The 17,197-nt window shown below is 39.6% G+C and overlaps 1 protein-coding gene and 1 pseudogene across 2 annotated transcripts; both read left to right on the forward strand.

The window, feature by feature from the left end:
- The first annotated feature begins 1,364 nt into the window (after positions 1-1,364).
- LOC111332991 (uncharacterized) lies at positions 1,365-16,566 on the forward strand. 2 transcript variants are annotated; one of them, XM_088755116.1, is made up of 3 exons: positions 1,365-1,729; positions 1,835-1,958; positions 10,292-16,566. In XM_088755116.1, the coding sequence occupies exon 3, from the start codon at positions 10,474-10,476 to the stop codon at positions 15,478-15,480; it is 5,007 nt and encodes a 1,668-aa protein (XP_088611242.1). In that variant the 5' UTR covers positions 1,365-1,729; positions 1,835-1,958; positions 10,292-10,473; the 3' UTR covers positions 15,481-16,566. The 2 variants fall into 2 exon arrangements, with proteins under 2 accessions (XP_088611242.1, XP_088611243.1); XM_088755117.1 differs by lacking the exon at positions 1,835-1,958.
- Positions 2,423-10,260, forward strand: LOC148735166 (uncharacterized; annotated as a pseudogene).
- Positions 16,567-17,197: the final 631 nt, after the last annotated feature.

Here is a 17,197-nt window from a genome sequence, read left to right on the forward strand (position 1 = left end):
GTTATGAGAAGCTACCTCGTATTTTTTCGTGTATATTATTAATAGTTAATCACATGATTTTTTCGTGCAATTTGGAATAAATAAGCACTTGTAAATTATTTCAAAGACCACAAATTGCACTCGCCCTACGGGCTCATGCAATTTTGTTAGCCTTTGAAAAAATTTACTCGTGCCTATTTATTCCAAATTGCACTCGAAGTCATGTGATTACCTATACAAACAGGAAAATGCAACCAACATTTGTAGCCTTTAAGTATCACTTATGAGAGTTTTGATCCCGATTCTGAGAATCCCCACCAACGTTTTCCATATCAAAGGGTAACATGTTTTTAAATTTCCTGACACTAGTTTCATTGACTTTCATGTTAGCGGTAAATATTCCATTTTCCATACTCCTCGGGTTTAGAAGTTGAAAGAATATGGTTGGGCTTGAAATCTCCTGGATAAGTTAGTAAGGCTTCAGGTGTTATAAATTCTGAGATTTGGAACTTGGTGCCAAGTTTGTTTGAAGAATTTTCACAGTCTCTATTGACTTCAACACAAGCAATTTTTCCAAAGAACTTTCACATCCTAACAAAAGCGAAAGCATTGAAAATGCTAAATTATGTCCACTTCTTGGCCATGGTTGGTATATCTTTCCTCCACTAATCTAACAGTGCCTGCCCTCCTCTAAGTCATCTTCTATGACTTGTTCCTAGCCTGACCCTTTGCATTGCTTTGCAGATAGCTGCAATTCAGTTTTTGAAAGGTAATCATTTCACTTTGTCTGGTTTTGACTTGTATTTTTTGTTAGTAATATTTTTTTTGTTGAACAGCTGAGATTCCTTCAGAGGAATGAGCAAAATTATCTTTTAGTTTCCAAATTCCTTTAAAAGAAGTGGAGTGGGGGCAGGGCGTCAGCGGGCTGATGGCGGACTTCGAATCACAACCATTTCGGATTTGAATTAAATTTAGGATATGACAATTTTTGGGTCAACTAAAAACAAGCCTGCAGAACAGGTGTGATATTTTTTGCGTTTATCAGTTCGCGTTCATCAGTTTATCACACAACGCTACTCCAGCGGTGGCGAGTGACTACAACTTGTTCTCTTTTTAATCATAGTTAGTAGAGGGAAATTAGGGACTTATTTTTGTGAGCATGGAAATCATGCCTGGAATGAACTCAGACAGCGGCAAAAAAAATATATTTGTGAAGCCCCTTTTATTTTATTTGAGAAATAAAATTGCACTTTGCGAGCAAACGCATTCAAAGAAAAAAAAATCTTAGCAAACCAAATGCTGGTGTACTCTGCTGCGTGTTACTTTAACCCCCCTCCCCTCTCCCCTGAAAATTGAAATTTTCGCTTAGATTGTGAATCTCTTCGCTTTCCCCTCGCTTTTTTTGAAGTTTTCGCAGTAGTGTGTTGAAAGTAGAAGTTAGTTGGAGTTTGTTCACTGAAATGGTTAATATGGCGTTAAGTAATACTTTCTTGGCTTCGATAAGTAGAATTTCACAACCCTTCGCTTTCTACTTCCCGTTATTCTCGGAAAGCTTACGTCATCCTTTGCCAAGAAACTGTCGAAACCGGTGGTATTTGTGACGCTGGATTGACTTTGTCCTATTCTTCCGAAAGTATTCAAAAGCACGATATTCCACTGGAGGATGGATACGGCAGACCGTGGACATTAAGGGATAAAAAGTCAAACTTTGAAAAGATTGATTCTTCCGAAAATCTGGAACTCTTGTGAGGTGGGTAAACGTGATTAATGTTTGTGGTCACTTGTTGCTTCTTGCCTAGTTCACTCTCCCGCCTTTCAAAGTACCTATTTAGATAACCTTGAATCGCATTTTTAGGAATAGTTTGAAAGAAAGAAATCCTCTTTTTGTCTCTTGCGAAGTATGGTTGGGTGTATATGGAAGTAAACAAAGTCAAACTTTCAAAAGATTGATTCTTCCGAAAATCTGGAACTCTTGTGAGGTGGGTAAACGTGATTAAGGTTTGTGGTCACTTGTTGCTTCTTGCCTAGTTCACTTTCCCGCCTTTTAAAGTACCTATTTAGATAAAATTGAATCGGATTTTAAGGAATAAGTTGAAAGAAAGAAATCCTCATTTTGTTTCTTGCGAAGTATGGTTGGGTGTATATGGAAGTGTTCTTTCATGAATCAAACCGCTGGAAGCAAAAATTAGTTTCACTTAAACCATGTCTGACTACGTGTACTTGACCATCTCAATGACATCGATCATCACAGTTTTCTCCAGACTTCTTTCTTTTTCGTTAAAAAATGACTATGTGAGATAAAGTAACACTTAGCCATTGCTTAAATCGACCTTTATGCATGTAATTTTGAATTTATTGTTGTCTATTCTTTGTTTTCAACCACGTGACAAAATTTGCTACGACATACGCGGCCGCCATGTTGGGGGATAACTAAGCTTTCAAAATGGCTTCTTCCGAAGGCGTGCCTGACTTGAACCTTCACACTTCGGATTACTTTGCGGGTGTAGAAGGTCCTACGAAGTGAAGGTACCACATAACAGTAACTGTTTAAGGCTTCGACCGATATGCGTTGAGAAAAAGTGATGTCTCCGAAAACATCGAGCTCCTTCTGGACGTTCAATATCCAGATATTGTGAACTACTTACAAAAACCCAAATGAAGTTATTGTGTTCCCCAGAGTTAGTCACGGTAGTGTATTTTTTTTCTGATGATCTCGGAGAGAAGCAAACAGAGCAAAATAAAGGACTCATTTTTTATCGACCTCGACTAACAACTCTTGTTTTACTAGGTAATTTGGTTACTTCAACTAAGTTAAAATTGTAAATTGGCCATCGTTAAGTGTTAAAAAGCTGACGTTTCGAGCGTTAGCCCTTTGTCAGAGCGATCTAGTCGATCTTGACACGACAGCTGCAAATTCAGAAGACATATCACTCATAGTACTCACATTAGCGAGTGATATGGCATATTCAAGGATCTAAATTTTGGATTTAGAATTAAGACGTTTTGTGTACTCTCACGTGGTGAATGGCTCACAGAGAGCCCGGGACATCCCACTTTGAACATGGTTTCTGGCATAAAAATTTGGAATTGTAATTGCTTCCCATTACTATTGCATAGCAGGGTTATGTGAAGGGTGGTCTCATGTTGGGGCAGAGCTTTTTGCTGTGGAGGTGGTGTTAGAATTAGAGATTCTACCACATGCACACAGGAGAAGAACAAATGGCTTCTCTCTAGTCATATGAAAGAAATATTACGTATAAGTGAGATGGATTTTACCTCTGCCTGAAGGAAGCATGAATTGATGGTGGAGAAACACTGGTTAGTCCTATGGCTACTAGATCTAACCCTGGGATCAGGACACCTAACCCAACCCCAGAAGAGCTGAAAACTATTTTTAGAAGTATTTCTGGCTGTACAGTAAATCCAGCAGTCTTGTCCCTTGTCGCACCTTTAAATGAGCAGTATACTTGTAAAGAAATTGGTAATGTACCCAAGCCCTTGCCCAATAGCTTTTTTTTTTTTTTTTTAGAGAAGAGTGTTTGCAGTTAGATTACCGGTACATAGACATGTTGCAGCAGTGTCAACAAATATATCTTGAGATTACACCCGATGAGTGTGGAGCAATAGAAGCTCCAACTAGAAAGCAGTCACAATATAAAGTTTGGTACCAAATGGCAGGCAGGCAGGTTGTATTACTGCTTCCAATCTAAAAACTGCTTGCAAAACAAATACAGCTAACCCTGCTAAGAGTCTTGTTAAGTCCATATGCTACCCTTAAGCCCACAAGTTTTTAACTGCAGCCAGAAGGTGGGGTTGTGAAAACAAGGGTAGGGCTCACAAAGCTTACCAGTCTGACAATTTCTGACCGTGAGTCTTGACAATTTCTGACCATGAGTCTGACAATTTCTGACAGTGGTCTCAATATTGATCGAAGGTGACCATACTTCATAGCTTCTCCTGATGGGATTTTTAACTGCAAATGCTGTGGGATGGGTGTGTGTAAATAAAATGTCCATATGCACACAAGGATTCCACAATCGCTGAGGCTGCTGGGCAAACCAACTTTTGTTTAAAGAAAGATGAGTTTGGTAAAGTTCATCTTGACAAAAGTCATGCCTACTACCAAGTTCAGGCCCAGATCTTTATCTGTGAGGTTGAATATTGTAATTTTGTGGTGTGAACAACAATAGATCGCTCTTCCTGACAAAGAGTTTTGGGAAAATGCATACTCTGTTTCCTCTAATCTCTTAAGCAAGTGCATTTTGCCTGAAATTGTAGGGAAGTAATACATCCCCAGGGTGTGAAGCTGTAGCCATTGCATCTTCTTCCACATCATCTGGTGATGAAGAAGAGGAAAGGCTGTGGTGCTATTGTCAACAAGATTTGGAGGGCAGCACATTAATTGGCTGTGACAATGATTTGTACAAGATAAAATGGTATCATATATCATGTTTGAAGTTGAAAGAAGAGCCTTTAGGAAACTAGATCTCTGCAACTTTTTATAGAAAAAAATTAACTGAGCAATCATGATTGAAATGTCAAGGTTATTCAATTGTACCACAACCACCAAAATATTACTTTGAGGGTGCTCCTTTCTTTGTCAAAATGCTAACTGAACTTTATGGTTGTTTGTCATATAGGTATCTATTAACGACTAGCATCTGTGACACAAACTAAACAAATGTTGCTTGTCAATGGTGTACCTTAAAGCTGTGTTTTTGTCAACTTGAGAATTACTGAAGTTCTTTAATGACAGATTGTGGCTAGCCTTAACGACAGCCTTTATATGAAAAATTGTACATGAAGTACCTGGAATGAAACAGGTTGTAAGTTCACCTCGATCAAATGGTACAATGCATGGACTCTGATAAATTGGTGAGTGCATAGCACACTATGAGAGCTTTGTCAATAGGAGCCAGAGACTCACCTGGTTTTGTCTTTACCAACGAAACAATACCGGCTTCCGAAAAGTAGATGCGTGGTTATCCCCCAGTTTTTGTTGTTATTATCACTATTTAGAAAACACAGCATCAATCCCACAAGTATCAGTAATTATCTGAATCTCAAACTAAACTATATACGTATGTGCCAAGTTTGGAAAATTTTTATTACAAAAGAAACATACAGCCTTGAAAGCTTCCATAACTCAATAGTGTATGCTGTGGTGTTTACCATTTGTTTATAACATAACATTGATACATTGTAGCTAAAGGGTTCCCTTTTATTTAACAAATCTTACGTGACCAGAAAAAACAAGCATGCGCGGAAAAATAGTCTTTGCATTTGCTCCTGTACACCCATGAGCAAATGGGGGATGCTAAATTGACCAATCAGAGTGCGCGCTTTACTTTGGGTATGTTATAATAAAAATTATTAACTGTCTGCTGTGTGTTAGATTGTTCAATACTTAGCTCATTTAGAATATGCTCTTCTTGAGAGGCTGTGAGAAGTGGTTGTGGTGCACTCTCAGTTACAGGAATCGAAGAGGTTGCCTTAATGGTTGTTACGGTCTTCTTGTTGTTCAACAATTCTGATAATGTTTACACACAAGAGTGACCACAAGAGCATGGTTACTATTGCGCATGAGCAGAATATTATTTACAGCAAAAATGGAGTTAGATGGTAGCACGCATGAGCAGACCAATATTATTTGTAGGTAGTTATTTGCAGGTCATGTGGTGGGCTAGCTCCCAGCCAATGAAAATGGGGGAAAAAATCCATCAAATGATATTTATAAATATTCCCCCATGTAATATGATATTTCCCAATTTTCAAACCCCGTGTTCAGTACTGTAAAGATCTTCATTTAGAGTGTACTTGAAGCTAGTAGTAGGTACTTTTGTCATTGCAAGGAAAACAAACTTGTCTGTTCACACTAATAGCTGCTACTGTGTATGGAAGACTGCAGAGAATTCAATTCTTTAATTCTTGAACTGATATTTATTAACTCTTGAACAAAGTATGAATATACAAAGGGAATGATATGATCTGTAAAATTCAGTGAAAGATGCAAATATGTATTAAATTCTCTAAAATATGCATGAAAGAATGAATTGTAGTAAAAGTAATTCATAAATTAGATAATATCCTCTATGAGAGAGACACAATACAAAGATTTGGATGCATGATTATGAAGATTAAATGGACACCATAAGAACATTTTGAAATGATCTATTGAGGATGAAGACTCTGTGAGAGAGTTAAGTTCCCAAAAAGGGTGCAAAATAGTTAGTGATAGTTACGTAAGCTGAGTTTCATCATGCTTATTCTGCATTGCACTCCCATTTTAATGGTGAAGGATGGTTAATCCAATAGCTCCCATTTGGCTTAAAACTTACCATGATTGTGTTTCTTTTTCTTGGATGGTAACTATCTTTTCTGAGAAGAGAACAGAGGGAAGCCTTAAGCTAGTACTTCAATCAAAAATAATGCAAGTTACCAAGCCTCAAAACTTTTACAGTTGTGGTTTGCATTCGCCTCTGTATAAAGACTGAAAATATGAAAATAGAAAAATGTGCCTTTAACTTCCTGAAATTATTCAAGAAAAAAATTGCAATCTCGCAAAAATCATTATTTCTTTCAAAACAAGCAATAATCGCCAGCGCACATTCTGTCAAGTAATGCTTAGTCTGTCTATGACCAGCCCACTTCCTAGCATCCAGGCAGCCTGTTTCTTGTGGAGAATTGTGAAAGGATCTTATTGTATGGAGACTGAGATGATGAAGGTCTCGGACCAAAACGTTTTTATTAAACTTTCTTAGACTTTTTATTTGAGTATATGTCTTTCTCAGCACTGCACTGCACTGATGAGGCCCAGAAAGTGCCAGGGCACTCGCTAAGAAAAATTTTTAATAGGAACACTTTGAAAGTAAGCTATTTGTGCATGCCAAATTTAGAAAGAAAAATCGACGCCCACAACAAGTCCTCCCTCGCAAATAATTCTCAAGAAAAATCATGCAATTGTAGAGACAAACACTCTTGCCCGTTACGTGGCAATTGCCTAATTCAAAAGGTGGTCTACCAGGCCACAGTTGAAAGTCCCTTGGGAACCCAAACGTACGTCGGCCTTACTGCGAACCAATTTAAAACAAGATTTAGAAATCATACAGCTTCATTTAGACATGAGAACAATAGGAATGCAACAGAGTTAAGCAAATATATCCGGTCCCTAAAGGATGCTGAAACGGAGTTTTCCGTGACCTGGAAAATAATAGCTCGCGCCAGGCCGTACTCAAATACCACAAAGAGATGCAATCTTTGCATAGCTGAAAAATTCTTTATCATATGCAGAACAGGGGCGGGCACCCTAAACAAAAGGAACAAACTGGCGAGTGCGTGCCGGCACTCAACTAAATATTTGGTAAAGCTGCTCAAACCACCTACTTAAAAGGATCGTTAGTCAACTTGTGTCTTATCCACCTGACGAGAGAGGACTTTTAACCCTTTCGAAACAGATCTGTAGTACCAAGTTTTAATTTTTATTTTCCTTAATAATTGTATATATATATATATATATATAACTAACTGCAGACAGTACTGTTTCGGCCTTCTGGGCCTCATCAGTGCAGTGCTAATGCTAGGATGGGGGAGAACCGAGACGGTCACCCCAAACGACCCAACCTTTGTGGTATCGTCTAAGCCATGCCAGAGTGCTCAAACTAGAGTAAACGAGCGAGCATGCGCAATTGCAACGGCAATGACTCATCCTAGATAGAGTGCTCAATTTGGACACGAAAGCAAAGCTTTGTATGCCAAAGAGCTATATCTAACTGCAGACAGTACTGTTTCGGCCTTCTGGGCCTCATCAGTGCAGTGCTAATGCTAGGATGGGGGAGAACCGAGACGGTCACCCCAAACGACCCAACCTTTGTGGTATCGTCTAAGCCATGCCAGAGTGCTCAAACTAGAGTAAACGAGCGAGCATGCGCAATTGCAACGGCAATGACTCATCCTAGATAGAGTGCTCAATTTGGATACGAAAGCAAAGCTTTGTATGCCAAAGAGCTATATATATATGTATATATCTCCATATGAAAACCTTTTTGAAAAAGGGTGTATATATAATTCATATATAAATTATATTACTTTGCATTCAGTCAGCACAAAAGGCAGACTGCAGACCAGTTACAAAATGTAGACTAGGTACAAAATGGGGACTGCAGGCTGCAGACTGGGTACAAAATGCAGACTGACAATTCTAACTGTTTTTTTTCATGACTGGCCATTTCTTTACTTTTCTGATGGTTTCATCTCTCATCTGTTCATTGACCATGCAAATATTTTTATTTGAAAGTCAGTGTTTGCATGTACACTCTTAAACATTGAAAATAGATCAATATATTTCAATGCAGACTGAGATGTCTAACTGTTTTTTTCATGACTGGCCACTTGTTTACTTTTCTGATGGTTTTATCTCTCATCTTTTTGGTGACTATGCAAATATTTATATTTGAAATTCAGTGTTTGTATACCCCTGAACGTTGAAAGTATATCAAGTTGGAGGGCAAGTTTTGGTCATGAGTCGGCCCTGTGACACTTTTGTCAAAAAAATGAACACATACCCATATCAGTTAAAAAGGTGAAGAGTGTGGACCATGTACAAAAGCTGTCATATGTTGCAATCCTGACATCTCGTGCATGAAGTGAGAATACTATCGGAAGGCTTGAAATTCTCTTTGAGCATAATTGTGCCCTGCTTTGTTAAAACAGAGTACAATGGCTGCTTTGTTAAAAACAAAATATATTAGGAAATGGGAAAGGACTTTTCCATCGCAGTGCAAATGATCATAAAAGATGATGCCAGCAAAGCAATTGCATGACATGTACTCTGTAAGTAGTAAGATGACATGTTCTTGCATTTCAGATGAAAAAACAGTGTGTAAATTCTCAGTTTGCATTTTGTACCTAGTCTGCATTTTGTACTGACCGACTAGGCATTTGTGTTTATGATCTCTTCAGCTTGTATTCATCCCATAAAGTCTGTATTTGACCATCCCATAAAATCTGAAGCTATGATCCTTAGCAAAACAGGCTTCACTGGTCCTATCTCTCCAATCTACCTTGAAAATAATCTTATTGATGTTGTGAGTCGCACGACATGTTTGGGATTATTCATTGTGAGACCAAAGTAGGTTCTATGTTGTTATTTAACAGTGAAACAGACTTATAGCCACAATAAAATTTATTTATACAGGAAATTACCAAAAAAGAAAAGGGTGATTGCAAGCAAATCCTCAGTAAAATAGGTCACCCACTTGAAGTTAAACTGGAGTTACTTTTCGTGGAACAATAGCAGGAAATTCTTATGATTTTGAAGCTAGATGGTGACATGAGGGAAATTTATGATGCAAATTAATCCCGTGTGTGGGATGATTTGATTATCGTAGGAAATAGTTTCTGCAGATGCAATTCTAAAACTATCACAAGAATATTGTAATGTCATGCATTTTGTGAGCCTGGTCACAAATTAAGGCTTACATGGGCCATGCATGTAGACCATGTGAGGAAATCTTTTGCACATCGAAGTGCTGGAGGAAATTTACTTCAAATCTATTGTACCAGCGGTAACTTATGGTATTGTGGTGTTGGGAAACTGCAGCTGTTCTATTATGGACTCTTTAAACCCTGTTCAAGTGAGAGCTGCACGAGTTATCTACCAGGATGAAAGTCTTGCGAAGCTGAACTGGCCGCTAATTTCTTATATATAAAAATGAAGACTCCTCGCGATGTATGATGTTTTGAATGATACATCCCCTTTTAATTTGAGTTAAACAACAGCCTATCACGCAGGGGCAGTTTACAGATTAAAATCCCTCGGGTGAAGTACAAAGTGGGAAAGGAGTCAACACAATACAGAGGTCCAGTAATGTTGAACTTTAATAATAGGCTGGTGAATTTTTAATGCAAACGTTCAAAAAGACAGTTTTAAAAGTATTTTACGTAGGCTCTCACAAGACATAAATAGCATCTCATTCGAAGCACCCAAGATAGCTATGAAAGACCGAGATTTTGTATAATTTTAAGTATTCACTTGTACCTAAGTTTCTAGATTAGCTTGAAATTTTTATTAGTCTATGACTTCATCAGTTTTACCGATTTGATACTGAATTTAATTTTAATTTAATTATGGTCAGTTGTATATTTAAATACTATAGCACAATTTGTATAAACTATTTTGTTTATTACTTCACATTTTATTAGTTAATTGTAGATCCACATCACCCTCACTGGCTGCCAGTAATCTTTGTAACCTGCTTTTCTAAATAAAAATGATGATGATGATCTTAATTTCCCTGTGTGTTAAAACTTTCAGGTGTTGTCCTTAGAGGTAAAGGTGATCGAAAGCTACCACGGTTGCAGAAAGTTTTCCAGAGAGAGAGAAGGGGGGGAGAGAGAGAGACTATAAAGAGGGGTGAACGTGCTCAAGTGGACGAAAAGCAAAGAGATTCCACCGACAAGAAGCATTGTTTTGAACAATAACTCAGACTTATCGAAATGTCTTCAAGGGGAGCTCCACGTCAAGATGAGAGTGGTCAATTCGTGGCTGAACAACCTTGTCGTATAGTCATCAAACCTCCCTCAGAACTCCCTGTCGATCGATATCTTATTACACACTACCTTAGAGAATGTCTTGGTAACGAGATGACGTTTCATCACGAGGAAACTAAGAAAACAGACGGCGGGTGTCTCGAATTTATATTTGTGTTTGAGAATAACGAGCAAGGGAGAAGAGCTGAACAGGTACTAAAAGAAAACATTAGTGAGGCTGGAGAAAAAATCGAAGTTTTCATTCTCACGGAAGAAGCACGTACCGAGATGTTTTTGGTCAAGTGCTCAGCAGAGCTTCACGAAAAGATGACAGCAATTGAAAAACAGCATGCTAAGAAGATAGAGAAAATCAGTCGTGACATTGAGGATCTTCGTGTGAAAAAGCACCTACCTTTGCAAGAATTTGAAAAATTACTCACGGAGAGAAACGTCCTGAAGTACAAGAAGGAGGAACTTGAGTTACAGCTCCAAGAATTTCGATGTTTTGATAGTCACACAAGATCTACTCTGGGCGCCCAAACAGGGTTACCAACTTCCAGTGTTAAGAGTGCAGTGAAGAAACTAAGAGAAGCATTTGGTAGAGAATGTCGAAGGATCGAAGCAGCCCTTCCAATGTACGCGAAAAAAACCGAAATTACTCAACTGGTAACGAAAAATCAGGTCTGCGTTATTCTTGGAGAAACCGGATCAGGTAAAAGTACACAGATGACCCAATATCTGTACGAGGCTGGTTTTGCTGAGAAGGGATTGATCGTTTGTACCCAGCCCCGTAAAGTTGCTGCGACAAGTTTAGCATCCCACGTCGCTCGAGAAATGGGTAGCACTGTTGGAAAGTTAGTGGGCTGCCATGTAGGAGGAAACGTTCAAACAAGTGAAGAGACTGGCATTGTGTACGCTACAGACCACATTCTTCTTAATGAGTGCCTAAAGGATTCTAAGTTGTCCAAGTATTCTTGCATAATAATTGACGAGGCACATGAACGAAGCCTTTACTCGGACCTGCTTCTTGGCATGATCAAGAAAAACCTTATTCAGCGTCCTGAGTTGCGAGTTGTCATAACCTCAGCTACCATTAATCCTGCTCTCTTCGTGGCATACTTTGACCAATGTCCAGTACTGAAAGTGTCCGGCAGAATGTTTCCCGTCGATGTAATTTGGAAAGATGGTCCATCTTCCAACTCTGAAAATTATCTTCAAGAGGCTGTACAAATATCTCACGAAATTCACCACAGTGAGGATCAAGGGGACATTCTTGTGTTTCTGACGTCTCCTGCAGAGACAGAACGTGCTTGTGATATGTTAACAAAGGTTGAGCAGGATGCCGACCTAGTTTGTCTTCCTCTTCATGGAAAGCTACGTCAAGAGGAGCAAAAGAAAGTGTTCGAAGAAAACAGAGACAAACGCAAGGTGATATTTGCTACCAACTGTGCGGAAACTTCCATTACCATTCCTGGTATAAGGTATGTGGTGGACACTGGTATGGTGAAGGAAATGAAGTTCGAACCGAAACGCAACAAAAGTTCTTTAGAGGTAACAACAATCAACAAAAGTTCTGCTGAACAGCGAAAAGGAAGAGCAGGAAGGACACAAGCAGGAAAGTGCTTTAGACTCTACAGCCAAGAGGACTATGAGGCCATGGAGGACCAATTAAAACCAGAGATCCTAAGGGTTCATCTTGGCCAGGCCGTGCTGAAGCTGATGGAACTTGGTATTGAAGATATCAGAGACTTCGAATTCGTGGAATCGCCACCTTTAGACTCAATAAACCTTGCATTAAAGTTGTTGAATTCTCTTGGTGCCATAGCAAACGGAAAACTTACTCAGCTAGGAGGCAAAATTGCTCGTGTTCCGGTAGAGCCGCGCTTGGCCAAGGTTATATTCGAAGGAATTGATAAAGATATTGGTGCAGATGCGTTAGCGTTGGCAGCTATAGCAACTGCAGGAGGGAGCATTTTCTTCCGCATGGGAAGCGAAGAGGAGAAGCAGGAAGCCGACAGTAGAAAAGTATGTTTCTGCATGGATGGTGGTGACCTGCTGACGTTGTTAGAAGTGTACAGGCAATACCTCAAGCAACCGAAAGAGTTACGTGTCCGAAACAAATGGGCAGTTGCGAACAGCTTAAACGCTAAGTCACTTCGCATGACAGACGAGACCATCAAAGAGCTTAAGCTGACGTTAAAGCATGAATTGGAGATAACGATCCCCGATATATTAGAGCAGGACGAGAATACTGATTTGAAACTTCAAAAGATCTTGTTGTCTTGTTATGCCACCAACTTGTGCGTGTTTACTGGTCACGAGAAAGCAGGATACAGAGTGTTGTCTTCAAACCAATGTGTTCAAGTACATCCGTCATCAGCACTCAAGTTTATTGGAGCAACGCCCCAGTTCATTGTCTTTGACCAACTGCTGAAGACATCTCGTGACTTTGTCGTCAACGTTACCCCTGTCGAGGAGACCTGGCTCCGGGAAATGATTTCAACAGGAGCTCTCAAGTATGATTTGGAGCACCTATTGTCGACTGTATTGACCGAAATGGTGTTGCCATGTAGTGTAGAGCTTATGAATTTAACGTTTGGAGGATACAGAAGAAAAATTCTTGATCAAATCGAGGAGAAGATGTCAAAGTCATGCGATGACAGTTTGGTGGTGTTAGAAGAGGATAAGGTGCGGGGGCAAGTAAGGATCTTCGCTCCTGCAAGATACACTGTCAAAGCTCTGTCTATGATGGGGAGTATCTTGGAGGAAAACAGAAAAGTACTTCGGAGTGAGCAAAAAGAAGAGCAGCTGAGGGAGGGGTCCCCTGGGAGTAGAATTGTTTTGGGACAAGGCGGTGAAATACAGGAAGTACTGATGCCAGACATGTACAGGGCTGTCACGGTTGGTGGGATTGAAGATGGCCACGCCGTGGCAGTTTTAGATCATCTAAAAACTTTTGGTGACATAGTGAAACATAGTTTCAAGGAACAGAACGGCAAGATGCGAGTTTTTGTAACTTATAAGGATTCACAGGATGCACTAATGGCAGTGAAGAGCCCTTCCAACACCCCTCCAGATATCAACATAAAAGTGCAGCCCAGTCACTCGACAGGCGATGGTAACCAAACACGTTTTTCTCAGTTCAAGGTGAAAGTCAAGTGGCTCCGACGTCCAAGCAAAGGCACAGGATCAGTACAATTCCTTAATGATGAAGACTTCTTTCACACCCTCGGACGTATATCCTCTCTGTTTATCAAGTCCAAAAGAGTGACATTTCAAGCAGACAAGATTCGCGAAAATCAGATATTCATAAGAGGACTCCACCCTGAAACATCAGAGAAGGATATAACGTCTGCTATCGAAAAAGAACTTCCCTCAGTAAAAGTGATGAAAGTTTTCATCCATCGAATAGCAGAGTTTGAAACAGGTGATGAAACTCTTGTAGCACAGAAAACTTCCCTGGAAGAATGTCTCAGCAATTTTGCCACGCAAGGTAATTTCACAGTCTACGTGGGAAAACCTTCCACTAAACATTCTGAGGGATACGCCAACCTGACGTTCGAAAAAGCCGAGGAAGGTCAAGCCGCCATAAGAGGTCTTAATGGAATGAACATCCCAGACATCGGTGTAGTAACCTTGCATCCCAACCTTTCAACAGTGTTGTTATGTGCCAGAAATGTTTACGGAGTCATTGAAGATAAGCTCAATGAAACTGTCACCAAATTAAGGTCAACCTTGCAAACAAATTTGAACGTTAATGTCAAAGAGAAACCTACAGATAAGCGTGTTAGGATAGAAATTCAAAGTAACTCTACGGAACACTTCAAATGTGCAACCACTGTTCTCACCGAAATTGTCAATGGTGATAAAATCGACTGCAAGATTTCTAAAGACCTGGAGATTCTTTTGACAAAGTCAGCGAAAGACGTTCTTCAAACGATTCAGAAAGACACAGGAACTGTAATCAGTCAAGATTGGAAGAACCAAGCTGTCAGAATTCATGGATCCGAAGCCAACCGAGAATTAGCAAAACGAGCGATAAACAAGTTTCTTGATGATTCCATCACTGGTAATAGCCACTCGTGGCAGATTCAACTTCGAGGACCAAACAAGCCTCGGGGATTGCTGAAAGCTCTGTATAAACGGTTTGGTGCCAATCTGCAAGGACTACGCGATATAAGTGGTGTCCAGAAGATCCATATAGAATTTAGAAACCACGTACTTAAGATAGAGAGTTCAGATGAAGCTGAGGAACTAATCAACAGGTATATGGAGGAATGCTGCCAAAATCTTCCCCAAGAATCGTTTCCTCTACAACCAAACCATCAAACCCTGTTAACTTGTGGTATATGCCTATGCGATTTGGATACAACTACAGATGTGTACAGACTTGCTTGCTGTGGTCACTCATACGACAAGAGCTGTGTTATTCAACAACTCAAGTCTCCAGAATTCCCACTGAAGTGTGTCGTGGAACAATGTGGAGAGCCTCTGGTATGGAAGGATTTACAAAACTTGTTGAATGACCGCGAAAGAAAGAGGCTTGCTTTGACCGCTCTGGATGAGTACGTCAAAAGAAATCCTGAAATTGTGAAACATTGTCCAACTGCGGACTGTGGCATGGTATACCGCGTCTCAATTGATGGGAGACTCTTCGCCTGTGATGCATGTCTGGCTCAGACCTGCACATCTTGTCACGTGCAGTGGCACAACGGGCTTACGTGTGCCATGTTCAAATCAGAGAAGCAAGTAGAGGGACGTCTCATGGAGTGGATGATGAAGGACCCAGGTAATAGAAAGAATTGTCCCAAATGTAAGACGCCGATTGAGAAAAATGAGGGATGTAATCACATGACGTGCTCACAGTGTAAAACCCACATGTGTTGGCTGTGCCTGAAGGTGTTTCCAACTGCGGACGGTGTGTACGATCATCAAGGACACTGTCCAAATAGGACTACAGCATGTATGCAATAGCCCGGTGTCTGCTCAGACAAACCCTTTACACTTAAAGTCATGGGTTGATGTGCCTGTTTAGTTGTTTTGAACTTTGGTCGCTGAGAACAGTAATTTAAAGGTCGTTAAGTGATAAGCTAGACTTAGTAGATGACTTATGAAATTGCCAGTGAATGACGACAGTGGACATGTTTCACTTAACAGTAAAAGTAAAGTGGTAATTGGTACTTAAGTAAGTTAACGTATGGCCAAATGTGTCACGATTGTTTGTGCTGGGTAGTGACTTCTTCTGGTCTTTTATCGTACAATGTGGTGCCCTAGCAGTTTTAGAAAAAGGATTAGGTGCTCTGTTTGTTTCATAGAAAGTCCTTATTACTTGGAAAAAAGCCAGTGCTGTTCGAGGTTATCGGGCATCTCAAAGAACGAAATAATCTTTGTGTAAAGAAATGAAACCCCTTGTGTTCTTCTTGGTCAACACTTTTCTTAACTTGTTAAGAAATTCAAGTTAAGGTTCGCCTTTTATCATCACTACTTTTTGCTGGATTACTAGTCAAGAAGAATGTCTAGTCAGCGGTTTGTGCAAAAAATCCATGTTAACTGTAGTTCAGAAACGAATGACGAGCTGTTTGCTGAATAAGTTGCATTTATGTATAGCAATAGTTCTGTCGCAGAGTGGAATGATAGTATCTGGTGTGTTGATAATGCGAGTTCGTTAGTCCCCTGAAATGTAACTGCTTCCGTTACAGCTGAATGTTACTACTTCCGAGAGAAGCTGCGAAATATTTTCTGGTTGGATTGACACCTCCGTGATTTGTGCTTTTAGATACAAAATTATATAAGATCCTGTGTAATCGAGATCGTTTCTGAAATAGAAGACAAGTTTAGACTGTAATTCTGGATAAAGAAAGTAACGTTGGTAAGCAACAACTTATTTTGTGATTATGTTTCGTAGTTGTGATTCAAAGCGAAACCAATCGCTAGTCTTTTCCTCTATGTTTGGCTCTTTTACTTGTCACGTGCTCGTTTCTAAAATTGAGAGTATTCTCTAAGAAATGATCGCACAATAAGGAAAAGGGGTATTAAGGAATAAAGAAAGATCTTACATTGGGCTGGTGTCTATCGCATCCGCGTGTATCAACCCGAGAATCGAGATTCAACTCTAGCTTGAAAATAAACATTTGAACACCTGAAAGTCAAAGCTTTTAAAGTTAAATAGAAATTACTGATTTCTAAAATAGTTTGAAATTCGGCCACATAGCCACATAGTCTGTCTCTTTGATTAAGTCGTCAAAGCGTTGAATTAATAGTAGCTTAGTACTGTAAATTGTGTTTGTCAACGTTTTCATCGTAGAAATAAAAATTCGTCAAAAGACGGAAGGTGATAAAATATATTAATAAATTGATGAAGTTTGCGCTCTTTGAACCTTAAATAATTCTTTGATTTCTAGCAGAACTTTCCCGAATTGTTTTATTTCTGTTTCTCGTTGCCTAAACAAGAAAACCGGCAACCAGGTATCACTTATGGGAGTTTTCATCCCGATTCTGAGAACTTCCTTCAGCATTTTCCATATCAAAGGGTAACGTGTTTTTAAATTTCCTGACACTGGTTTCATTGACTTTTCATGTTGGTCCCAAATTCCATTTTCCTCACTCCTTGGGTTTACAAGTTGAAAAAATTTTGTTGAGCTTGAAAAGTCCACGATATAGATAAGTTCTGCGACTAAAGCCTCAGGTGTTA

Source organism: Stylophora pistillata, chromosome 3 (genome assembly GCF_964205215.1).
Source record: "Stylophora pistillata chromosome 3, jaStyPist1.2, whole genome shotgun sequence".
Lineage (NCBI taxonomy): Eukaryota > Metazoa > Cnidaria > Anthozoa > Scleractinia > Pocilloporidae > Stylophora > Stylophora pistillata.

Bases quoted from the DNA above. Each gene is read 5' to 3' on its own strand.
- LOC111332991 (XM_088755116.1), top strand. From the start codon at position 10,474: ATGTCTTCAAGGGGAGCTCCACGTCAAGATGAGAGTGGTCAATTCGTG.